This window comes from Phaenicophaeus curvirostris, unplaced genomic scaffold (assembly GCF_032191515.1).
Source record: "Phaenicophaeus curvirostris isolate KB17595 unplaced genomic scaffold, BPBGC_Pcur_1.0 scaffold_73, whole genome shotgun sequence".
Classification (NCBI taxonomy): domain Eukaryota; kingdom Metazoa; phylum Chordata; class Aves; order Cuculiformes; family Cuculidae; genus Phaenicophaeus; species Phaenicophaeus curvirostris.
Window position 1 is genome coordinate 862639 of NW_027206695.1, and position 25122 is coordinate 887760.

At 61.9% G+C, this 25122-nt stretch overlaps 1 protein-coding gene and 1 pseudogene across 1 annotated transcript; both read left to right on the forward strand.

Moving 5' to 3' along the window:
* Positions 1-24: 24 nt before the first annotated feature.
* On the forward strand, positions 25-23922 carry CFB (complement factor B). The gene is made up of 18 exons (XM_069881943.1): positions 25-73; positions 405-446; positions 1879-2070; positions 4051-4224; positions 6658-6753; positions 9526-9662; positions 10731-10869; positions 12114-12266; positions 14236-14337; positions 14875-15012; positions 15684-15778; positions 16835-16952; positions 17597-17748; positions 19750-19829; positions 20387-20487; positions 21300-21433; positions 23007-23058; positions 23867-23922. The coding sequence occupies exons 1-18, from the start codon at positions 25-27 to the stop codon at positions 23920-23922; spliced, it is 2010 nt and encodes a 669-aa protein (XP_069738044.1).
* Positions 4309-5263, forward strand: LOC138734320 (mucin-19-like; annotated as a pseudogene).
* Positions 23923-25122: the final 1200 nt, after the last annotated feature.

The window sequence follows — 25122 nt, forward strand, 5'->3', positions numbered from 1 at the left end:
ACATTTCTCCTCTGACCCCTGGCCATGGCGGGGGCCCTGCTGGCCCTGCTGCTGCTCCTGCCCCACGGCCACGGTCTGTGCCCCACGGCTGCCCCATAGCTGCCCCATAGCTGCCCCATAGCCCCCCCCACACCTCTCCCCCCCCACTGACCTCGTCCCCTGCCCCATAGCTGCCCCATAGCTGCCCCATAGCCCCCCCCCACCTCTCCCCCCCCACTGACCTCATCCCCTGCCCCATAGCTGCCCCATAGCTGCCCCATAGCCCCCCCCACACCTCTCCCCCCCCACTGACCACGTCCCCTGCCCCATAGCTGCCCCATAGCCCCCCCACACCTCTCCCCCCCCACTGACCACGTCCCCTGCCCCATAGCTGCCCCCCAACTAACCCATTTCCCCCCCTCCAGGCGCCCCCCCGGCCCCCCACCACCCTGGGGGCAGAGGGAACGGTACGTACACCCCCCCCCCCCCAAAATGGGGTTTTGGGGGTCCCTGGGGGGGGATTGGAGGGATTTGGGGGGGGGTGGGATCGTTTTTGATTCCCTGGGGGGGAGTTTGGGGGGTCCGGAGGGGGGTTGGGTGGTTTTGGGGGGTGCTGGAAGGGGGATTGGGTGGTTTTGGGGTTCTGGGGGGGTTGGTGTTTTTTTGGGGGTCTTGGGGGGGGATTTGGATGGTTTTGGGGGGTCCTAGGGTGATTTTTGGGGTTCCAGGGAGGATTTGGGTGGTTTGGGGGGGTCCTAGCGTGATTTTGGGGGTCCTGGGGGGGATTTGGGTGGTTTTAGGGGGTCCTAGAGGTGGGTTTTGGGTTCCCGGGGGGGAATTGGGTGGTTTTGGGGGGTCCTAGGGTGGTTTTTGGGGTCCCAGGGAGGATTTGGGTGGTTTTGGGGGGTCCTAGGGGTGGTTTTTGGGTTCCCGGGGGGGAATTGGGTGGTTTTGGGGGGCCCTAGGGTGATTTTGGGGGTCCTGGGGGGGATTTGGGTGGTTTTGGGGGGTCCTGGGGGTGGGTTTTGGGTTCCCGGGGGGGAATTGGGTGGTTTGGGGGGGTCCTAGAGGTGGGTTTTGGGGTCCCGGGGGGGAATTGGGTGGTTTTGGGGGGTCCAAGGGGTGGCTTTTGGGTTCCTGGGGGGGATTTGGGTGGTTTGAGGGGGTCCTAGGGTGATTTTTGGGGTCCCGGGGGGGAATTTGGGTGGTTTTGGGGGGTCCTGGGGGTGGGTTTTGGGTTCCCGGGGGGGAATTGGGTGGTTTGGGGGGGTCCTAGGGGTGGGTTTTGGGGTTCCGATGGGGATTTGGGTGGTTTCGGGGGGTCCTAGGGGTGGGTTTTGGGTTCCCAGGGGGGATTTGGGTGGTTTTGGGGGGGTCTTAGAGGTGGGTTTTGGGGTCCCGGGGGGGAATTGGGTGGTTCGGGGGGTCCTAGGGGTGGGTTTTGGGGTCCCGGGGGGGAATTGGGTGGTTTGGGGGGGTCCTAGAGGTGGGTTTTGGGGTCCCGGGGGGATTTGGGTGGGTTTGGGGGGGTCCTAGGGTGATTTTTGGGGTTCTGAGAGGGATGTGGGTGGTTTTGGGGTCCTGTTGGTGGTTTGGGGGGGTCCTGGGGAGGTTTGAGGTGGTTTTTGGTGTCTTGCAGGGGGCGTTTGGGGCCCGGGGGGGGGGGGTTGGTTGGTTTTTGGGGTTCCCGGGGGGTGGTTTTGGGGTCCCCTGAGTGTCTATGTCCCCCCCCCATCCAGTTGGTGGTTTTGGGGGTCGGGGGGGGGGCGGTTGGGGTGGTTTTCAGGGGTGCGGGGGGTGTTTGAGGTGATTTTCGGGGTCCAGGGGTTCTGAGTGTTTTTTTTGGGGTCCCCGGGGGGGGTTTTGGGGTCCCCTGAGTCCCTGTGCCCCCCCCATCAGCCTCGTGGTGCCCGGCCCCCCTGGAATTCGAGCAGGGCTGGTTCTGGCCGAGGGGGGGGGGCAGCCGCGTCCCCCCCGGAACCGTCCTGGAGTTCGGCTGCTTCGAGGGGTTCACCTTGAGGGGACCCCAAAAACGCCGCTGCGGCCCCGGGGGGCGCTGGGAGGGCCCCACGCCCGCCTGCGACGATGGGGGTGAGGGGGGGGGACACCCCAAAACCCTCTGTCCCCCCCCCCTCAATCCCCTGAGAACCATTGGGACCCCCCCAAAACGCTGGGAGCCCCCAAAACCTATGGGACCCCCCGAAACCCTCTGTGTCCCCCCTCAAGTCCCCTGAGAACCACTGGGAGCCCCCCAAAACCCTTGGGAGCCCCCAAAACCTGTGGGACCCCCCAAAACCCTCTGTGTCCCCCTCTCAATCCCCTGAGAACCACTGGGACCCCCCCAAAACCCTGGGAGCCCCCAAAACCTATGGGACCCCCCAAAACCCTCTGTGTCCCCCTCTCAAGTCCCCTGAGAACCACTGGGACCCCCCCCAAAACCCTTGGGAGCCCCCCAAACCTATGGGACCCCCCAAAATCCTCTGTGTCCCCCCCTCAATCCCCTGAGAACCATTGGGAGCCCCCCAAAACCCTTGGGAGCCCCCACAAACCTATGGGACCCCCCCAAAACCCTCTGTGTGTCCCCCTCAATCCCCTGAGAACCATTGGGACACCCCCAAACCCCTGAGACACCCCAAAACCCCTGAGACCCCCCCTAAACCGGGGGAACCCACATCCCCGTTTCCCGCCATTTTCCCCCCTTTTCCCGCCATTTTCCCCCCTTTTCCCGCCATTTTCCCCCCGTTTCCCGCCATTTTCCCCCCAACCCCCCTCCCAGGACCCTCCGTTCCCCTCCATGTCCCCACGTCCCTTTCCCCCCTGACCCCCCTCTGTCCCCGTGTCCCCTCACCCCCCTCTGCCCCCAATGTCCTCGTGTCCCCCCAATGTCCCTTTTCCCCCCTCTGTCCCCCTGTCCCCCCCATGTCCCCTTTCTCTCAAATGTCCCCAATGTCCCTATGTCCCCCCCATGTCCCCCTGCTGTCCCCTGACCCCCCCTCTGTCCCTGTGTCCCCCGATGTCCCCATGTCCTCTCACCCACCCTGTCCCCCATGTCCCCCCATGTCCCCATGTCCCCCACGTCCCCCATCTCCCCCCATGTCTCCATCTTCCCCATGTCCCCCCATGTCCCCATGTCCCCCCATGTCCCCCATGTCCCCCTGTCCCCCCATGGCCCCCACGTCCCCCATCTTCCCCGTGTCCCCCCATGTCCCCCCATCCCCCATGTCCCCATCTCCCCCATGTCCCCCATGTCCCCCCATCTCCCCTGATGTCCCCATCTTCCCTGTGTCCCCCATGTCCCCCCATGTCCCCATGTCCCCATGTCCCCCATCTCCCCCCATGTCTCCATCTTCCCCGTGTCCCCCCATGTCCCCCATGTCCCCCATGTCCCCCCATGTCCCCCCATGTCCCCCGTCTCCCCCATCTCCCGCTATGTCCCATCTTCCCCATGTCCCCCCATGTCCCCATCTCCCCCCATGTCCCCATGTCCCCCCGTGTCCCCCCATGTCCCCGTGTCCCCCCATGTGCCCATGTCCCCCATCTCCCCCCATGTCCCCCCATGTCCCCATGTCCCCATGTCCCCCTATGTCCCCATGTCCCCCCATGTCCCCATCTTCCCCGTGTCCCCCCATGTCCCCCATGTCCCCCCATGTCCCCCCATGTCCCCCGTCTCCCCCATCTCCCCCTATGTCCCATCTTCCCCGTGTCCCCCCATGTCCCCATCTCCCCCCATGTCCCCATGTCCCCCCGTGTCCCCCCATGTCCCCGTGTCCCCCCATGTGCCCATGTCCCCCTATGTCCCCATGTCCCCCCATGTCCCCCCATGTCCCCCGTCTCCCCCATCTCCCCGTATGTCCCATCTTCCCCGTGTCCCCCCATGTCCCCATCTCCCCCCATGTCCCCATGTCCCCCCGTGTCCCCCCATGTCCCCGTGTCCCCCCATGTGCCCATGTCCCCCTATGTCCCCATGTCCCCCCATGTCCCCCCATGTCCCCATCTTCCCCATGTCCCCCATGTCCCTCCATCTCCCTCCATGTCCCCCCATGTCCCCCATGTCCCCGTGTCCCCCCGCAGCCGGCGCCTGCCCTGCTCCCGGGGTGCCCCCCGGTGCCACCAAGGAGGGTTCTCGCTACGGGGTGGAGGATCGGGTCCAGTACCGCTGCGCCGCGGGGCTGCGGCTGCTGGGCTCGCCCGAGCGGCGCTGCCAGGAGAGCGGCCACTGGAGCGGCACCGAGCCCCGCTGCCGCGGTACGGGGCCTGGGGGGCCGCCCGGGGGTCACCACGGCCTCCGTGGGGCTCTCTGGGGTGGTTACGGGTCTCTGTGGGGTGGTTATGGGTCTCAGTGGGGTGGTTATGGGTCTCTATGGGGTGGTTATGGGCCTCTGTGGGGTGGTTGTGGGTCACTAGGGGGTGGTTATGGGTCTCTATGGGGTGGTTATGGGTCTCAGTGGGTCACTAGGGGTCTCCATGGGTCACTAGGGGGTGGTTATGGGTCTCAGTGGGGTGGTTATGGGTCTCTATGGGGTGGTTGTGGGTCACTAGAGGGTGGTTATGGGTCTCAGTGGGGTGGTTATGGGTCTCTATGGGGTGGTTGTGGGTCACTAGAGGGTGGTTATGGGTCTCTGTGGGGTGGTTATGGGTCTCTATGGGTCACTAGGGGTCTCCATGGGTCACTAGGGGGTGGTTATGGGTCTCTCTAGGGTGGTTATAGGTTTCTATAGGGTGGTTATGGGTCTCTGTGGGTCACTAGGGGGTGGTTATGGGTCTCTGTGGGTCACTAGGGGTCTCCATGGGTCACTATGGGGTGGTTATGGGTCTCTATAGGGTGGTTATGGGTCTCAGTGGGTCACTAGCAGGTGGTTATGTGTCTCTATGGGGTGGTTATGGGTCTCTATAGGGTGGTTATGGGTCTCTATGGGTCACTAGGGGTCTCCATGGGTCACTATGGGGTGGTTATGGGTCTCTATAGGGTGGTTATGGGTCTCAGTGGGTCACTAGGGGGTGGTTATGGGTCTCAGTGGGGTGGTTACGGGTCTCTATGGGGTGGTTATAGGTCTCTATAGGGTGGTTATGGGTCTCTCTGGGTCACTAGGGGTCTCCATGGGTCACTATGGGGTGGTTATGGGTCTCTATAGGGTGGTTATGGGTCTCAGTGGGTCACTAGGAGGTGGTTATGGGTCTCAGTGGGGTGGTTATGGGTCTCTATGGGTCACTAGGGGTCTCAGTGGGTCACTAGGGGGTGGTTATGGGTCTCTGTGGGTCACTAGGAGTCTCCATGGGTCACTAGGGGGTGGTTATGGGTCTCTATGGGGTGGTTATGGGTCTCTCTGGGTCACTAGGGGTCTCCATGGGTCACTATGGGGTGGTTATGGGTCTCTATGGGGTGGTTATGGGTCTCTGTGGGTCACTAGGGGGTGGTTATGGGTCTCAGTGGGGTGGTTATGGGTCTCTATGGGGTGGTTATGGGTCTCTGAGGGTCACTAGGGGTCTCCATGGGTCACTAGGGGGTGGTTATAGGTCTCTATAGGGTGGTTATGGGTCTCTGAGGATCACTAGGGGGTGGTTATGGGTCTCTGTGGGTCACTAGGGGTCTCCATGGGTCACTAGGGGGTGGTTATGGGTCTCAGTGGGTCACTAGGGGTCTCAGTGGGTCACTAGGGGGTGGTTATGTGTCTCTATGGGGTGGTTATGGGTCTCTATGGGGTGGTTATGGGTCTCTGAGGGTCACTAGGGGGTGGTTATGGGTCTCTGTGGGTCACTAGGGGTCTCCATGGGTCACTAGGGGGTGGTTATGGGTCTCTATAGGATGGTTATGGGTCTCAGTGGGTCACTAGGAGGTGGTTATGGGTCTCAGTGGGGTGGTTATGGGTCTCTATGGGTCACTAGGGGTCTCCATGGGTCACTAGGGGGTGGTTATGGGTCTCAGTGGGGTGGTTATGGGTCTCTATGGGGTGGTTGTGGGTCACTAGGGGGTGGTTGTGGGTCTCAGAGGGTCACTAGGGGTCTCCATGGGTCACTAGGGGGTGGTTATGGGTCTCTATAGGGTGGTTATGGGTCTCTGAGGGTCACTAGGGGGTGGTTATGGGTCTCTGTGGGTCACTAGGGGTCTCCATGGGTCACTATGGGGTGGTTATGGGTCTCTATGGGGTGGTTATGGGTCTCAGTGGGTCACTAGGGGGTGGTTATGTGTCTCTATGGGGTGGTTATGGGTCTCTATAGGGTGGTTATGGGTCTCTGTGGGTCACTAGGGGTCTCCATGGGTCACTATGGGGTGGTTATGGGTCTCTATAGGGTGGTTATGGGTCTCTGTGGGTCACTAGGGGGTGGTTATGGGTCTCTGTGGGTCACTATGGGGCAGCTATGGGTCTCAGTGGGTCACTATAGAGTAGTTATGGGTCACTAGGGGGTGGTTATGGGTCTCTATGGGTCACTAGGGGTCTCTGTGGGTCACTATGGGGCAGCTATGGGTCTCAGTGGGTCACTATAGAGTAGTTATGGGTCACTAGGGGGTGGTTATGGGTCTCTATGGGTCACTAGGGGGTCTCCATAGATCTCTATGGGGCAGCTATAGGTCAATATGGGGTGGTTATGGGTCACTAAGGGGTGGTTATGGGTCACTATGGGGTGTCTATGGGTCTCCGTGGGTCGCTGTGGGTCACCGAGCGCCCCGTGTGCCCCCAGACCCTGAGGCCTTCGACCCCCCCGAGGACGTGGCCGCCTCCTTCCTGGCCTCCCTCACCGAGACCGTCGAGGTGGCCGAGGCCAACGGCACCGACGGTGCGACCCGCGGGGCGGGGGGTGTGGGGCGGGGGGGGTCTCTGTGGGTCCCTATGGGACTGTAGGGGTCCCCATGGGTCTCTGTGGGGTCTCTATGGGTCGCTATATGTTCTCTATGGGTCCCTATAGGGTCTCTATGGGTCTCTATGGGTCCCTATGGGTCCCTATGGGTTTCTGTGGGTCGCTGTGGGGTCCCTATGGGTCCCTATGGGGTCCCTATGGGGTCTCTATGGGTCCCTATGGGTCCCTATGGGTCTCTATGGGTCCCTGTGGGGTCTCTGTGGGTCTCTGTGGGTCCCTATGGGACTGTAGGGGTCCCCATGGGTCTCTGTGGGTCCCTATGGGTCTCTGTGGGGTCTCTATGGGTCGCTATATGTTCTCTATGGGTCCCTATAGGGTTTCTATGGGTCTCTATGGGTCCCTATGGGTCCCTATGGGTCTCTATGGGTCCCTATAGGGTCTCTATGGGTCTCTATGGGTCCCTATGGGTCCCTATGGGGTCTCTATGGATCCCTATGGGTCCCTATGGGTTCTCTATGGGTCCCTGTGGGTCCCTGTGGGGTCTCTATGGGTCTCTATGGGTCCCTATGGGTCCCTATGGGTTTCTGTGGGTCGCTGTGGGGTCCCTATGGGTCCCTATGGGGTCCCTATGGGGTCTCTATGGGTCCCTATGGGTCTCTATGGGTCCCTGTGGGGTCTCTGTGGGTCTCTGTGGGTCCCTATGGGGTCTCTATGGGTCCCTATGAGGTCTCTATGTGTCCCTTTGGGTCCCTATGGGTCGCTGTGGGTCCCTATGGGTCTCTATGGGTCTCTATGGGTCCCTATGGGGTCTCTATGTGTCCCTGTGTGTCCCTATGTGTCCCTATGGGTCCCTATGGGTCTCTATGGGTCTCTATGGGTTCTCTATGGGTCCCTGTGGGTCCCTGTGGGGTCTCTATGGGTCCCTATGGGTCTCTGTGGGGTCTCTATGGGTCGCTATATGTTCTCTATGGGTCCCTATAGGGTCTCTATGGGTCTCTATGGGTCCCTATAGGGTCTCTATGGGTCCCTATGGGTCCCTATGGGTCCCTGTGGGGTCTCTATGGGTCCCTATGAGGTCTCTATGTGTCCCTATGGGTCTCTATGGGTCCCTATGGGTCTCTATGGGTATCTATGGGTCCCTATGGGTCCCTATGGGGTCTCTATGTGTCCCTGTGTGTCCCTATGTGTCCCTATGGGTCCCTATGGGTCTCTATGGGTTCCTATGGGTCCCTATGGGGTCTCTATGGATCCCTATGGGTCCCTATGGGTCTCTATGGGTCCCTATAGGGTCTCTATGGGTCCCTATGGGTCCCTGTGGGGTCTCTGTGGGTCTGAGAGCCCCTCTATGGGTCGCTGTGGGGTCTCTATGGGTCTCTATGGGGTCTCTATGGGTCTGAGAGCCCCTCTGTGGGTCCCTATGGAGTCTCTACGGGTCTCTATGGGTCCTTATGTGTCCCTATGGGTCGCTGTGGGTCTCTATGGGTCCCTATGGGGTCTCTATGGGTCCCTATGAGGTCTCTATGTGTCCCTATGGGTCCCTATGGGTCACTGTGGGTCCCTATGGGTCTCTATGGGTCCCTATGAGGTCTCTATGTGTCCCTATGGGTCCCTATGGGTCCCTATGGGGTCTCTATGTGTCCCTGTGTGTCCCTATGTGTCCCTATGGGTCTCTATGTGTCCCTGTGGGTCACTGTGGGGTCTCTATGTGTCCCTATGGGTCTCTGTGGGTCGCTGTGGGTCCCTATGTGTCCCTATGAGTCCCTGTGGGTCCCTATGGGGTCTCTATGTGTCCCTGTGTGTCCCTATGTGTCCCTATGGGTCTCTATGGGTCCCTATGGGTCCCTATGTGTCCCTATGGGTCTCTGTGGGGTCCCTATGTGTCCCTATGTGTCCCTATGTGTCCCTATGGGTCGCTGTGGGTCCCTATGGGTCCCTATGGGTCTCTATGGGTCTCTATGGGTCCCTATGGGGTCTCTGTGGGTCTCTATGGGTCCCTATGTGTTCTCTATGGGTCCCTATGGGTTTCTGTGGGGTCTCTATAGGTCCCTATGGGGTCTCTATGGGTCCCTATGTGTCCCTATGTGTCCCTATGGGTCGCTGTGGGTCCCTATGGGTCCCTATGGGTCTCTATGGGTCTCTATGGGTCCCTATGGGGTCTCTGTGGGTCTCTATGGGTCCCTATGTGTTCTCTATGGGTCCCTATGGGTTTCTGTGGGGTCTCTATAGGTCCCTATGGGGTCTCTATGGGTCCCTATGTGTCCCTATGTGTCCCTATGGGTCTCTGTGGGGTCCCTATGGGTCCCTATGTGTCCCTATGGGTCTCTGTGGGGTCCCTATGTGTCCCTATGGGTCTCTATGGGTCTCTATGGGTCCCTATGTGTCCCTATGTGTCCCTATGGGTCTCTGTGGGGTCCCTATGGGGTCCCTATGGGTCCCTATGGGTCCCTATGTGTCCCTATGGGTCCCTATGTGTCCCTGTGTGTCCCTGTGTGTCCCTATGGGTCCCTATGGGTCCCTATGGGTTGCTGTGGGTCCCTACGGGTCTCTATGGGGTCTCTATGGGTCCCTATGGGGTCCCTATGGGTCTCTATGGGTCCCTATGTGTTCTCTATGGGTCCCTATGGGGTCCCTATGGGTCCCTATGTGTCCCTATGTGTCCCTATGGGGTCCCTATGTGTCCCTATGGGTCCCTATGTGTCCCTATGTGTCCCTGTGTGTCCCTGTGTGTCGCCGTGGGTCGCCGTGGGGCAGGCCCCGTGGAGAAGCGCCGCCTGCGTCTGGGCTCGGCCTCGGACCTGACGGTTTTCCTGGTGCTGGACGCGTCGCGCAGCGTCGGCCCCGCGGCCTTCGGGGACGCCCGGGGGGCCCTGAAGCAGCTCGTCGAGAAGGTGGAACCCCAAAAACACCCCCGGGACCCCCCAAACCAACCCAGGGACCCCCAAAGCCTCCCTGGGACCCCCAAAACCAACCCAGGGATCCCGAAAAACATCCTGGGACCCCCAAAACCAACCCAGGGACACCCAAATCCTCCCTGGGACCCCCAAAACCAACCCAGGGACCACCAAATCTTCACCTGGGATCCCCAAAACCAACCCAGGGACCCCAAAAAACATCCTGGGACCCCCAAAGCCAACCCAGGGACCCCTAAATACCCCCTGGGATCCCCAAAACCAACCCAGGGATCCCAGAAAACATCCTGGGACCCCCAAAACCAACCCAGGGACACTGAAACACCCCCCCAGGATCCCCAAAACCAACCCAGGGACCCCAAAAAACATCCTGGGACCCCCAAAATCAACCCAGGGACCCCTAAATACCCCCTGGGATCCCCGAAACCAACCCAGGGACCACCAAATCTTCACCTGGGATCCCCAAAACCAACCCAGGGATCCCGAAAAACATCCTGGGACCCCCAAAATCAACCCAGGGACCCCTAAATACCCCCTGGGATCCCCGAAACCAACCCAGGGACCCCCAAATCCTCCCTGGGACCCCCAAAAGCAACTCAAAGACCCCCAAATCTCCACCTGGGACACTAAAATACCCGCCTGGGATCCCCCAAACCAGCCCAGGGACCCCCAAATCCCTCCAGGGACCCCCAAATTCCCCCTCAGGACCCCCATATCCCACCCAAATCCCCCCTGGGACCCCCAGATTCCCCCTTAGGGCCCCCATATCCCCCCCGAGACCCCCAAATTCCCCCCCCAGGACCCACAACAGCCCCCCAGATCCCCCCCTGGGACCCCCAAATCCCCCCTGAGACCCCCAAATTCCCCCCCAGGACCCACAACAGCCCCCCAGATCCCCCCCTGGGACCCCCAAATCCCCCCTGGGACCCCCAAATTCCCCCTCAGGACCCACAACAGCCCCCCAAATCCCCCCCAGGGACCCCCAAATCCCCCCTGGGACCCCCAAATTCCCCCTCAGGACCCCCAAACCCCCCCCCCACCCCCCAGATCGCCAGCTATGGGGCAGACCCCCGGTACGGGATCATCACCTTCGGGACGGAGGCGCGGGTGGTCGTGAACCCCATGGAGCCCCAGGCGGCCAACGCCGCGTGGGTCTCGGAGAAGCTGGAGGAGCTCACCTTCAAAGGTTGGGGGGCTGGGGGGGGGCTAGGGGGGGCTTGGGGGGCGCCCTGGGGTGGTTATGGGGGTCTGGGGGGGGGCTATGGGGCGCTATGGGGTGGTTGTAGGGGTCTGGGGGTGGTTATGGGGGTCTGGGAGGTGATTATGGGGGTCTGGGGGTGGTTATGGGGTGGTTATGGGGGCTTTGGGGGGCTGTGGGGTGGTTTTGGGGGGCTATGGGGTGGTTATGGGGGTCTGGGGGGGGGCTATGGGGCGCTATGGGGTGGTTGTGGGGGTCTGGGGGTGGTTATGGGGGTCTGGGAGGTGGTTGTGGGGGTCTGGGGGTGGTTATGGGGTGGTTATGGGGGTTTTGGGGGGCTGTGGGGTGGTTATGGGGGTCTGGGAGGTGGTTATGGGGGTTTTGGGGGGCTGTGGGGTGGTTATGGGGGTCTGGGAGGTGGTTATGGGGGTATTGGGGGGGCTGTGGGGTGGTTTTGGGGGGCTATGGGGTGGTTGTGGGGGTCTGGGGGTGGTTATGGGGTGGTTATGGGGGTTTTGGGGGGCTGTGGGGTGGTTTTGGGGGGCTGTGGGGTGGTTATGGGGGTCTGGGAGGTGGTTATGGGGGTTTTGGGGGGCTGTGGGGTGGTTTTGGGGCACTATGGGGTGGTTGTAGGGGTCTTGGGGTGGTTATGGGGGTCTGGGGGTGATTATGGGGTGGTTATGGGGGTTTTGGGGGGCTGTGGGGTGGTTTTGGGGGGCTGTGGGGTGGTTATGGGGGTCTGGGAGGTGGTTATGGGGGTTTTGGGGGGCTGTGGGGTGGTTATGGGGGGCTATGGGGTGGTTGTAGGGGTCTTGGGGTGGTTATGGGGGTCTGGGAGGTGGTTGTGGGGGTCTGGGGGTGATTATGGGGTGGTTATGGGGGTTTTGGGGGGCTGTGGGGTAGTTATGGGGGTCTGGGGGTGGTTATGGGTCTGTATGGGGGGCTATGGGGTGGTTATGGGGGTCTGGGGGTGGTTATAGGGGTCTGGGGGTGGTTTTGGGGGGCTGTGGGGTGGTTATGGGGGTCTGGGAGGTGATTATGGGGGTTTTGGGGGGGCTGTGGGGTGGATGTTGATCTCTATTGGCTCTATTGATCTCTATGGGTCCCTATTGATTTGTATGGGTCTGTATGGGCCCTGGGGGGGCTGTGGGGCCCTGGGGGGGCTGTGGGTCACTCTGGGGGGGCTGTGGGTCACTCTGGGGGCCCCCCCCGACCCCCCCCCGTCCCCCCAGCCCACGCGCAGAGGCCGGGAACCAACCTGCACGCGGCGCTTCGAGCCGTCTACGAGCTGCTGGTGCAGCAGGAACGCGCCGAGCTGCAGCGGGGGCTGCGGCCGCCCCCGGTCACCAACAGCACCCGACACGTCCTCGTCATCATGACTGATGGTATTGAACCCCAAAACCCACCCCGGGACCCCAAAATCCACCCCGGGACCCCAAAACCCACCCCGGGACCCCAAAATCCACCCCACGACCCCAAAATCCACCCCAGGACCTCAAAAATCTACACAGAGATCGCAAAAACCCACCCCGAGACACCAAGAACCCACCCTGGGACCCCCAAAATCCACCCAGAGACCTCAAAAACCCACCCTGGGACTCCAAAATCCACCCCGGGACCCCAAAACTCACACAGGGACCCCCAAAAACCCACCCTGGGACCCCAAAACCCCCCCCAGAGACCCCAAAATCCACCCCCCCCAGTCACCAACAGCACCCGACACGTCCTCGTCATCATGACCGATGCTACCGAACCCCAAAACCCACCCTGGAACCCCAAAATCCACCCCAGGACCTCAAAAATCTACACAGAGATCGCAAAAACCCACCCCGAGACACCAAAAACCTACCCTGGGACCCCCAAAATCCACCCAGAGACCCCCAAAATCCACCCAGAGACCTCAAAAACCCACCCTGGGACCCCAAAATCCACCCAGGGACCCCAAAAATCTACCCTGGGACCCCAAAACCCACACAGGGACCCCCAAAACCCACCCTGGGACCCCAAAATCCACCCAGAGACACCAAAAACCCACCCAGAGACACCAAAAACCCACCCGAAGAACTCAAAAACCCACCCTGGGACCCCAAAATCCACCCCAGGACCCCAAAAACCCACCCTGGGACCCCAAAATCCACCCAGGGACCTCAAAAATCTACCCCGGGACCCCAAAAACCCACCCTGGGACCCCAAAATCCACCCAGAGACCTAAAAAATCCACCCAGAGACACCAAGAACCCACCCAGAGACCTCAAAAACCAACCCAGGGACCCCAAAAATCTACCCTGGGACCCCAAAACCCACACAGGGACCCCCAAAATCCACCCCAGGACCCCAAAATCCACCCAGAGACCCCAAAATCCACCCCCCCAGTCACCAACAGCACCCGACACGTCCTCGTCATCATGACCGATGGTACCGAACCCCAAAACCCACCCTGGGACCCCAAAATCCACCCCAGGACCAAAAAAATCTACACAGAGATCGCAAAAACCCACCCCGAGACACCAAAAACCCACCCTGGGACCCCCAAAATTCACCCCAGGACCCCAAAAATCCACCCAGAGACCTCAAAAACCCACCCTGGGACTCCAAAATCCACCCCGGGACCCCAAAAATCTATTCAGGGACCCCAAAAATCTACACAGAGATCTCGAAAACCCACCCAGGGACACCAAAAACCCACCCAGAGACCCCAAAATCCACCCTGGGACCCCAAAAATCTACTCTGGGAACCCAAAACCCACACAGGGACCCCAAAATCCACCCAGAGACCCCAAAACCCCACCCTGAAACCCCAAAAATCTAGCCAGAGACCCCCAAAATCCACCCAGAGACCTCAAAAACCCACTCAGGGACCCCAAAATCCACCCAGGGACCCCAAAATCTACCCAGAGACCTCAAAAATCCACCCAGAGACACCAAAAACCCACACAGAGCCCTCAAAAACCCACCCAGAGACCCCAAAATCCACCCAGGGACCCCAAAATCCCTTCCGAGACCCCAAAATCTCCCCCCCAGGGTCCCTAAAACCCTCCCAGGGATCCCCAAAACCCTCCCTAGGGACCCCAATTCCCCATAACCCCCCCCAATCCCTCTTGAAACCCCCACATAACCCCCCCCAAACACCCCAATCCCCCCCAATCCCCCCAGGACCCCCCCCAAAAATCCCCTCAAACACCCCAAGAACCCCCAAAACACCCCCAGAACCCCCCAAACCTCCTTGAATCCCCCCATAACCCCCCCCAAACACCCCAGGAACCCCCCCAATCCCCCCTATAACCCCTCCAAACCCCCTTGAGCCCCCCCAAACACCCCAGGACCCCCCCCAAACACCCCCGTGTCCCCCCCCAGGGATGGCAAATATGGGGGGGAACCCGGTGATCGTTATCAATCAAATCCGGGAGCTGCTCAGCATCGGCCGGGACCCCCGCGATGACCGCGAGGACTTTCTGGGTGCGGGGGGGGGGAAATGGGGGGCTGGGGGGGGATTTGGGGGGGCTGGAGGGGTAAATTGGGGGGCTGGGGGGTTAAATAGGGGGGTATTGGGGGGCTAGGGGAGTAAATGTGGGAGTATTGGGGTGCTGGGGGGATATAATGGGGGGCTAGGGGGGATTTGGGGGGGCTAGAGGGGTAGATTGGGGGGCTGGGGGGGTAAATAGGGGGGTAATGGGGTGGATTTGGAGGGGCTGGAGGGGGATTTGGGGGGACTCGGGGGGTAAACAGGGTATATTGGGGGGCTGAGAGAGTAAATGGGGATCCTGCAGGGGGGATTTGGGGGTTCAGGGGGGCTTTGGGGGGGTCCTATTGGGTTTTGGGGACCTCCCCTTTTTGCTGCCCCCCCAATATCTGTATTTTTTTGGGGGGGGGGGTTGATTCCCTGAGGAATTTGGGGGGATTGGGGGGGTTTTGGGGAGGGATTTGGGGGGGTTTTGGGTCCCTATTGGATTTTGGGGTCCCCCTGACCCCCTCTTTTTGTTGTTCCCCCCCCAGATATTTATGTTTTCGGGGTGGGGGCCCCCGTCCACGACGCCACCCTCAACGCTTTGGCCTCCAAGAAAAACGGGGAGACCCACGTCTTCGTCCTGCGGGGGCTCCCCGAGCTCCAAGCCGCCTTCGCCAGCATGATCGGTGCTGCCCCCCAAAAAATACAGACCCCCCAAAACCCCCCCACACCCCAAACCCCCCCCCAAACCACCCCTGAACCCCCAAATCCCACCCTGAACCCCCAAATCCCTCCTAAAAACCCCCAAATCCCTCCTAAAAAACCCCAAATCCCCCCAAATCCCTCTTGGGACCCCAAAAATCCCCCCCAACCCCCCCCCCAGGCACCCCCAAATACCCCCTGGGACCCCCCAGACCCCCCCAAATGCCCCTTGGGAACCCCAAGACCCCCCAGCCCCCCCCCCCAAACCCCTCTGGGACCCCCCCAACCCCCCCAGCCTCCCCAAAAATACCCCCTGGGAACCCCAAAACCCCCCCAGACCCCCCAAATGCCCCCTGAAACCCCCCAGACCCCCCCAAATATCCCCTGGGAACCACAAGCCCCCCCCCCAACCCCTCAAAACCCCCCAAATACCCCTGGGAACCCCCAGGCCCCCCCAAACTCCCCCGTGGGACCCCTGAGACCCCCCCAAACACCCCCTGGGACCCCCCGATCCCCTCCAACCCCCCCCCAGACCCCCCTCAAATACCCCCAGGAACCTCCAGACCCCCTCCAGTCCCCCCCCAAATACCCCTTGGGACCCCTGGGACCCCCCCAAACTTCACCCCCTCCCCAATTTTGTGGCCCCCCCCCCCAGATGAGAGCGAGACGCTGGGTCTGTGCGGGCTGAGCCGCGAGGGGGGGGCCGGGGGGCGCGAGAGGGACCCCTGGATCGTCACCGTCACCGTCACCGTGAGTGAGGGGGGGGCCCAGTGGGGGGCTGGGGGGGGGTTAGGGGGTCCCAGGAGGTATTTGGGGGGGGGGTTAGGGGGGTCTGGGGGGTCCCAGGGGGTATCTGGGGGGGCTGGGGGGGTCCCAGGAGGTATTTGGGGGGGGTTTAGGGGGGCTGGGGGGTCCCAGGGGGTATCTGGGGGGGGGTTAGGGGGGTCTGGGGGGTCCCAGGGGGTATTTGGGGGGGGTTAGGGGGGTCTGGGGGGTCCCCGGGGTATTTGGGGGGGGGTTAGGGGGGTCTGGGGGGGGTCCCAGGAGGTATCTGGGGGGGCTGGGGGGGTCCCAGGAGGTATTTGGGGGGGTTTAGGGGGGTCTGGGGGAGTACCAGGGGGTACTGGGGGGGGCTGGGGGGGGTCTGGGGGGTCCCAGGGGGTATTTGGGGGGGGGTTAGGGGGGTCTGGGGGGTCCCAGGGGGTATCTGGGGGGGCTGGGGGGGTCCCAGGAGGTATTTGGGGGGGGTTACGGGGGTCTGGGGGGGTCCCAGGGGGTACTGGGGGAGGCTGGGGGGGGGCTGGGGGGTCCCAGGGGGTATTTGGGAGGTTTAGGGGGGTCTGGAGGGGGTCCCAGGGGGTATCTGGGGGGGCTGGGGGGGTCCCAGGAGGTGTTTAGGGGGGTCTGGGGGGGTCCCAGGGGGTATTGGGGGGGTCTGGGGGGGGTCTGGGGGGTCCCAGGGGGTATTTGGGGGGGGGTTAGGGGGGTCTGGGGGGTCCCAGGGGGTATCTGGGGGGGGTCTGGGGGGGGGTCTGGGGGGTCCCAAGGGGTATTGGGGGGGCTGGGGGGGGTTAGGGGGTCATGGGGGGTTGGGGGGGGTCCCAAGGGGTATTGGGGGGGGCTGGGGGGGGGTCATGGGGGGGATGGGGGGGGGTCCCAAGGGGTATTGGGGGGGTCCCAGTGGGTATTTAGGGGGGGTAAGGGGGGGGGCATTGTCCCCCTGGGACCCCCAAATGCCCTGTTGCCATGTCCCTGTCCCCCTGTCCGTCCGTGTCCGTGTGTCCGTGTGTCCGTGTGTCCGTGCAGCGCCCGGGCCGGGGTCAGGAGCGCTGTCGGGGGGCCCTGGTCTCCCCCTATTTCGTGCTGACGGCCGCTCACTGCTTCGAGCCGGGGGACAACGAGGCCTGGGTCGGCGTCGAGACAGGTCGGGGGGGGGTTTGGGGGTCCCTGGGGTGGGGTTTGGGGGTCCCTGGGGGGGGGGGTTGGGGTCCCTGGGGGGGTTTGGGGGTCCCTCGGGGGTGAAATAGGAGGGTTTTGGGGTCCCTTGGAGGGGGAAATGGGGTCGCTTGGGGCCTGGGGGGTGAAATGAGGGGGGTTTGGGGGTCCCTGGGGGGGTTTTGGGGTCCCTGGGAGGGATTTGGGGTCCCTGGGGGGGCTGACGGATGAAATAGGGGGGGTTTGGGGTCCCTGGGAGGGATTTGGGGTCCCTGGGAGGGGAAAATGGGGTCCCTGGGGGGGATGAGGGGGGAAATGGGGAGGGTTTGGGGTCCCTGGAGGGGTTTTGGGGTCCCTGGGAGGGATTTGGGGTCCCTGGGTGGGGGAAATGGGGTCCCTGGGGGGGCTGACAGATGAAATAGGGGGGGGTTGGGGTCCCTGGGAGGAATATGGGGTCCCTGGGGGGGGGAAATGGGGTCCCTGGGGGGGGCTGATGGATGAAATAGGGGGGGGTTTGGGGTCCCTGGGAGGGTTTTGGGGTCCCTGGGGGGCATTTCGGGATCCCTGGGTGGGTTTTTGGGGTCCCCAGGGTGTGTTTCGGGGTCCCTGACCCCCCCTTCCCCCCCCCCCCAGACGGACAGACGCGGTGGGAGGTGTCCGGGGTCTCCCAGCACCCCCAGTTCGAGCTGGGGGGGCGGCGGGACAGGGGGGGTCCCCGAGTTCTACGACTACGACGTCGCCCTCGTCCAGTTGAAGACGGCGGCGACCCCCTCGCTGCGGCACCGGTGGGGAACTGGGGGGGCACTGGGGGTCACTTGGGGGTCTAGGGGCACTTGGGGGGCACTTGGGGGGCTGGGGGGCCACTTAGGGGTTGGGAAGGGGGGGTAAAAGGGGGTCATGGGGGCAATTGATGGGCTGGGGGGGCACTTGGGGGGTACTTGGGGGGGCTGGGGGGGATATGGGGGGCACTTAGGGGGTGGGAATGGGGGGTAAAAGGGGGACATGGGGGCACTTGGGGGGCACTTGGGGAGCTGGGGGGCACTTGGGGGGCTGGGGGGGATATGGGGGCACTTGGGGGGTGGGAATGGGGGGTAAAAGGGAGAGCTGGGGGTGTAAAGGGGTCTGGGGGGGGCACTTGGGGGGCTGAGGGGGTCTGAGTGGGGCGCTTGGGGGGCACCTGGGGGTGTCTCTATGGGTCTGGGGTCTCTGGCTCTGGGGTCCCTATGGGCCTGGGGTCTCTCTGTGGGTCTGGGGTCTGTCTATGGGTCTGGGGTCTCTGGGTCTGGGGTCTCTCTGGCTCTGGGGTCTCTCTATGGGTCTGGGGTCTATGGGTCTGGGGTCTCCCTATGGCTCTGGGGTCTCTATGGGTCTGGGGTCTCTCTGTGGGTCTGGGGTCTATGGGTCTGGGGTCTCTCTATGGGTCTGGGGTCTCTCTGTGGGTCTGGGGTCTATGGGTCTGGGGTCTCTGGCTCTGGGGTCTCTCTATGGGTCTGGGGTCTCTCTGGCTCTGGGGTCTCTATGGGCCTGGGGTCTCTCTATGGATCTGGGATCTCTCTATGGGTCTGGGGGGGTCTCTATGGGTCCCTATGGGTCTGGGGTCTCTCTGTGGGTCTGGGGTCTATGGGTCTGGGGTCTCTCTATGGCTCTGGGGTCTCTATGGGTCTGGGGTCTCTCTATGGGTCTGAGGTCTCTCTGGGTCTGGGGTCTCTCTCTGGGTCTGGGGATCTCCCTATGGGTCTGGGGTCTCTCTCTGGGTCTGAGGGTGTCTCTATGGGTCTCTATGGGTCTGGGGTCTCTCTATGGGTCTGGGGTCTCTATGGGTCTGGGGTCTCTCTATGGGTTTGGGGTCTCTGGCTCTGGGGTCTCTCTCTGGGTCTGGGGTCTCTCTATGGGCCTGGGGTCTCTCTATGGGTCTGCTCTCTCTCTATGGGTCTGGGGTCTATGGGTCTGGGGTCTCCCTATGGCTCTGGGGTCTCTATGGGTCTGGGGTCTCTCTGGCTCTGGGGTCTCTCTATGGGCCTGGGGGTCTCTCTATGGATCTGGGATCTCTCTATGGGTCTGGGGGGGTCTCTCTGGCTCTGGGGTGTCTCTATGGGTCTGGGGTCTCTCTGTGGGTCTGGGGTCTCTCTGGGTCTGGTCCCTATGGGTCTGGGGATCTCTCTGTGGGTCTGGTCTCTCCCTCTCTATGGGTCTGGGGTCTCTCTCTATGGGTCTGGGGTCTCTGGCTCTGGGGTGTCTCTATGGGTCTGGGGTCCCTATGGGTCTGGGGTCTCTCTGGGTCTGGGGTCTCTCTCTGGGTCTGGGGTCTCTCTGTGGGTCTGGGGTCTCTCTGGGTCTGGTCCCTATGGGTCTGGGGATCTCTCTGTGGGTCTGGTCTCTCCCTCTCTATGGGTCTGGGGTCTCTCTCTATGGGTCTGGGGTCTCTGGCTCTGGGGTGTCTCTATGGGTCTGGGGTCCCTATGGGTCTGGGGTCTCTCTGGGTCTGGGGTCTCTCTCTGGGTCTGGGGTCTCTCTGTGGGTCTGGGGTCTCTATGGGTCTGGGGTCTCTCTGGCTCTGGGGTCTCTCTATGGGCCTGGGGGTCTCTCTATGGATCTGGGATCTCTCTATGGGTCTGGGGGGGTCTCTCTGGCTCTGGGGTGTCTCTATGGGTCTGGGGTCTCTCTCTGGGTCTGGTCCTTATGGGTCTGGGGTCTCTCTGTGGGTCTGGGGTCTGTCTCTGGGTCTGGGGTCTCTGTGGGTCTGGGCTCTCTGGCTCTGGTCCCTACGTGTGCGGGGTGTCCCCCAGCCCCCTGTGCCTGCCCTGCACCGAGGGGGCGTCGCGGGCCCTGCGGCTGCCGCCCGCCCGGACCGACTGCGCCGAGCACCGTGAGCCCCCAACTGCCCCCCACAACTGCCCCCCGACCCACAACTGCCCCCCCCAACTGCCCCCCGACCCACAACTGCCCCCCCGGGCCCACAACTGCCCCCTGGACCCCCCTAACTGCCCCCCTGACCCACAACTGCCCCCCCACAACTGCCCCCCGACCCACAACTGCCCCCCCCAACTGCCCCCCGACCCACAACTGCCCCCTGGACGCCCCTAACTGCCCCCTGGACCCCCCTAACTGCCCCCCCGACCCACAACTGCCCCCTGGACCCCCCTAACTGCTCCTCTGACCCACAACTGCCCCCCTGGACCCCCCTAACTGCCCCCCTGCCCCATAACTGCCCCATAACTGCCCCCCCAACCTCCTCTCTGCCCCACAACTGCCCTCCCTGCCCCATAACTGCCCCATAACTGCCCCCTGGCCACCTCCCTGCCCCATAATTGCCCCCCAACTGCCCCCCCCTGCCCCCTAACTGCCCCCTCTGCCCCCTAACTGCCCCCCCCTGCCCCCCAACTGCCCCCCCGCCCCCCTAACTGCCCCCCCTGCCCCCCCCAGGCCGCCTCCTGCTGCCCCCTCAGCCCGTCGAGGCCTTTTTCATCTCGTTGCCCCCCGAGGGGCCGCGGCGGCAGCTCGTCCACCTGCAGCTCGGCCCGCAGGTCAGTCTGTCCGTCTGTCTGTCCGTCCGTGTGGCCCCGTCTGTGCCCCCCCGTCCATCTGTCCCCATCCCCGTCCGTCTGTCCCCCTCCATCCTCACCCCGGTCCACCTGTCCTTATCCAGATCCCCCTGTCCGTCTGTCCCCACCCCTGTCCGTCTGTCCCTGTGTCCCCGTCCCTGTCCGTCTGTCCTTGTCCGGATCCCCCCGTCCGTCTGTCCCTGTCCATCCCCATCCTTGTCCATCTGTCCGTCTGTCCCCATCCCCGTCTGCGTCTCCCTGTCCATCTGTCTCTGTCCCTCCCCATCCCCGTCCGTCTGTCCTCGCCCAGATCCCCCTGTCTGTCCCTGTCCGTCTGTCCTTCTCCATCCCTCTCCGTCTGTCCCTGTGTCCCCATCCCTGTCCGTCTGTCCCTATCCCTGCATCCCCGTCCCTGTCCATCTGTTCTTGTCCAGATCCCCTTGTCCGTCCGTGTCCGTCTGTCCTTCTCCATCCCCGTCCGTGTCCGTCTGTCCTTCTCCATCCCCGTCCCTGTCCGTCTGTCCTTGTCCGTCCCTGTCCATCTGTCCCTGCGTCTCCATCCCTGTCCATCTGTCCTTGTCCAGATCCCCCTGTCTGTCCGTCCCTGTCCGTCTGTCCTTCTCCTTCCCCATCCCCGTCCGTCTGTCCTTGCCCAGATACCCCTGTCTGTCCCTGTCTGTCTGTCCTTGTCCGGATCCCCCTGTCTGTCTGTCCCTGTCCGTCTGTCCTTGTCCGGATCCCCCCTGTCCGTGTGTCCCCGTCCGGCCGTCCGTGACGTCCGTGTGTCCGTCCAGCGCGGCCCCTGCGAGGCGGACGCCCTCCGCGCGGCCCCTTACGCCAACGTCTCGGCCCTGGAGGACGTCGTCACCCCCCCGCTTCCTCTGCTCGGGGGGCACCGAGCCCCGCGTCGACCCCAACGCCTGCCGCGGTCAGTCCCCCCCCCCCCCACCAGTACAAACCAGTACAAACCAGTACGGACCAGTACGGACCAGTACGGACCCCCACGAACCAGCACAGGCCCCCACAGAACAAGTAGAGACCAGTACAGACCAGTACGGGCTAGTACAGACCAATAGAAAAGCAGTTTAGAACCACTACAGGCCAGTATAGACCAGTATAAACCAGTACACATCCATATGGGCCAGTATAGACTAGCATAGAGCCAGTATAGGACTAGTTTAGACCACTATGAACCAGCACAGATCAGTATAGAGCCGGTACAGACCAGTATGAGCCAGTGCAAAACCAGTACAGGCCAGTATAGGCTAATAGGAACCAGTACAGGCCAGTAGAAACCAGTACAGACCAGTATGGGCTAGTACAGACCAATAGAAAAGCAGTTTAGAACCACTACAGGCCAGTATAGACCAGTATAAAACCAGTTTAAAATCACTACAGGCCAGTATAGACCAGTATAAACCAGTACAGATCAGTATGGGCCAGTATAGACCAGCATAGAGCCAGTATAGGACCAGTATGAACCAGCACAGATCAGTATGGAACCGCTACAGACCAGTACGAGCCAGTGCAGAACCAGTACAGGCCAGTATAGACCAGTACGAACCAGCACAGACTAGCACAGTTCAATATAGAATCAGTGCAGAACCAGTACAGGCCAGTAAAAACCAGTACAGACCAGTACAGAACCAGTACAGGCCAGTAAGAACCAGTACAGACCAGTACAGAACCAGTACAGACCAGTAAGAACCAGTACAGACCAGTACAGAACCAGTACAGGCCAGTAAAAACCAGTACAGACCAGTACAGAACCAGTACAGGCCAGTAAGAACCAGTACAGACCAGTACAGAACCAGTACAGACCAGTACAGGCCAGTAAAAACCAGTACAGACCAGTACAGAACCAGTACAGACCAGTACAGGCCAGTAAAAACCAGTACAGACCAGTACAGGCCAGTAAGAACCAGTACAGACCAGTACAGAACCAGTACAGACCAGTAAGAACCAGTACAGACCAGTACAGAACCAGTACAGGCCAGTAAGAACCAGTACAGACCAGTACAGGCCAGTAAGAACCAGTACAGACCAGTACAGAACCAGTACAGGCCAGTAAGAACCAGTACAGACCAGTAAGAACCAGTACAGGCCAGTAAGAACCAGTACAGACCAGTACAGAACCAGTACAGACCAGTACAGAGCCAGTACAGGCCAGTAAAAACCAGTACAGACCAGTACAGAACCAGTACAGGCCAGTAAAAACCAGTACAGACCAGTACAGAACCAGTACAGGCCAGTAAGAACCAGTACAGACCAGTACAGAACCAGTACAGGCCAGTAAAAACCAGTACAGACCAGTAAGAACCAGTACAGGCCAGTAAGAACCAGTACAGACCAGTACAGAACCAGTACAAGCCAGTAAAAACCAGTACAGACCAGTACAGACCACTACAGGCCAGTAAGAACCAATATGGTCGAGCCCAGCACCCCCAGTACCAACCAGTACATCCCAGTACCCCCCAGTCCATCCCAGTGTCCCCCCACAGGTGATTCCGGGGGGCCCCGTCGTTGTCACCAGGGGGGGGGCGCTACTTCCAGGTTAGTGGGGAGACTGGGAGGGACTGGGAGAGCTGGTTTGGGGGCCCCCCAACCCCTTTCTTTCCTCCCAGTGGAGGGTCTGAGGGGTTCTGGGGGGGGCCTGAGGGGTTTTGTGGGGGTCTGAGGAGGGTTTTGTGGGGGTCTGAGGGGGTTTTGGTGGGGTCTGAGGATGTTTTGGGGGTTCTGAGAGGTTTTGGGGGGGGGGTCCGAGGAGGTTTTGGGGGGGGTCTGAGGGGTTTTTGGGGGGTCGGAGAGATTTTTGGGGGGTCTGAGATGTTTTGGGGGGGTCTGAGGGATTTTAGGGGGAGTCTGAGAGGTTTTGGGAGGGTGTGAGGGGTTTTGGGGGGGTCTGAGGGGTTTTGGGGGGGTCTGAGAAGTTCTGGGGGGTCTGAGGGGTTTTATGGGGGGGGTCCGAGAAGGTTCTGGGGGGTCTGAGGGTTTTTTTTGGGGGTCTGAGGGGTTTTTGGGGGGGTCTGAGGAGGTTTTGGAAGGTCTGAGGAGTTTTGGGGGGGTCTGAGGGGTTTTTGGGGGGGGTCTGAGGGGTTTTGGGGGTTTGATGGTTTTTTGGGGGGGTCTGAAGGGGTTTTGGGGGGTCTGATGGTTTTTTGGGGGGGGTCTGAGGGGTTTTTGGGGGGTCTGAGGGTTTTTTTGGGGGGGGGTCTGAGGAGGTTTTGGGGTCCCCCCTGACCCCCCCCTTTCCCCCCCCACCCCCCCCAGGGTCGGGGTGATCAGCTGGGGGGTGCTGGACGCCTGCGGGGAGCCCCGGGCCCCCCCCCACGCCCGCGATTTCCACATCAACGTCTTCGAGGTGCTGCCCTGCTGCGGCAGCAGCTGCGCCACGAGGACCTGGGCTTCCTGGCCTGACACGCCACGAACACGCTAAGGACACGCCACGAACACGCTAAGGACACGCCACCAGACACGCTAAGGACACGCCAGCCACACGCCGGGGGGTGGGGACAGCGGGGGGGGCGCCGGGATGGGTCACGAACCACGTGGGTACGTCACGGGACACACGGAACGGGGTGTGGGACACGCCAAGTGGATCATGGAACACGGGACAACACGCTAAGAGACATGGAGAGAACACGGATGGTGTCTCGGGGGGGGAAGGGGACACGTAGAGGGATCACGGGACACACGGAGGGGTCACGGGACACGCCAAGGACACACATGGGGGGGGGGGGGTGACCCGGGGCCACGCGCTGACACGCAAAGAACACGTGAGAACACAGGTGGAAAATGGCAGCTTTGTTTGGGGGGGTTCTGAGGGGTTTGGGGGGGTCCTGGGGGTGGTTTTGGGGTCCTGGGGGGGGTTTTGAGGGGTTTGAGGGGGTCCTGGGGTGGTTTCGGGGGTTCTGAGGGGTTTGGGGGGGTCCCCCCCCCCTCACTGCCCCCCGAAAAGGTCCTCGTTGTAGACGACCTGCGAGCGCTTGTCGCGGTGCGACCCCTTGGCGCTGTTCTTCACCGCTGGGGGGGACACGGGGACGGGGTCAGGGGGACCCCTTTTTGCCCCCCCCAGCCCCGCCTTTTACCCCCTCACCCCCCTTTTTTACCCCCCTTAACCCCCTTTTTTCACCCCCCAAACCCCCCTTTTTACCCCCAACCCCCTTTTTTACTCCCTCAACCCCCATTTTTACTCCTAATTCCCCATTTTTTATCCCTTAACCCCCCTTTACACCTCCCTATCTCCCCTTCTTGCCCCCCCTTTCACCCCAACCCCACTTTTTACCCCCTCACCCCCCTTTTTGCCCCCCATCCCCCCCTTTTTGCCTCCAATCCCCCTTTTTACCCCCTAACCCTCCTTTTTACTCCCCTAACTCCCCTTTTTACCCCCCTAACCCACCTTTTTTGCCCCCATAACCCCCCTTTTATCCTCCTATCCCCCTTTCTTACCCCCAACCCCCCTTTTTACCCCCCAACCCACCATTTTACCCCCCAACCCCCCTTTTTGCCCCCCTAACCCCCCTTTTTGTCCCCCTAACCCCCCTTTTTGCCTCCAACCCCCTTTTTACCCCCCTAACCCCCCTTTTTACTCCCTCACCCCTGTTTTTACCCCCCACC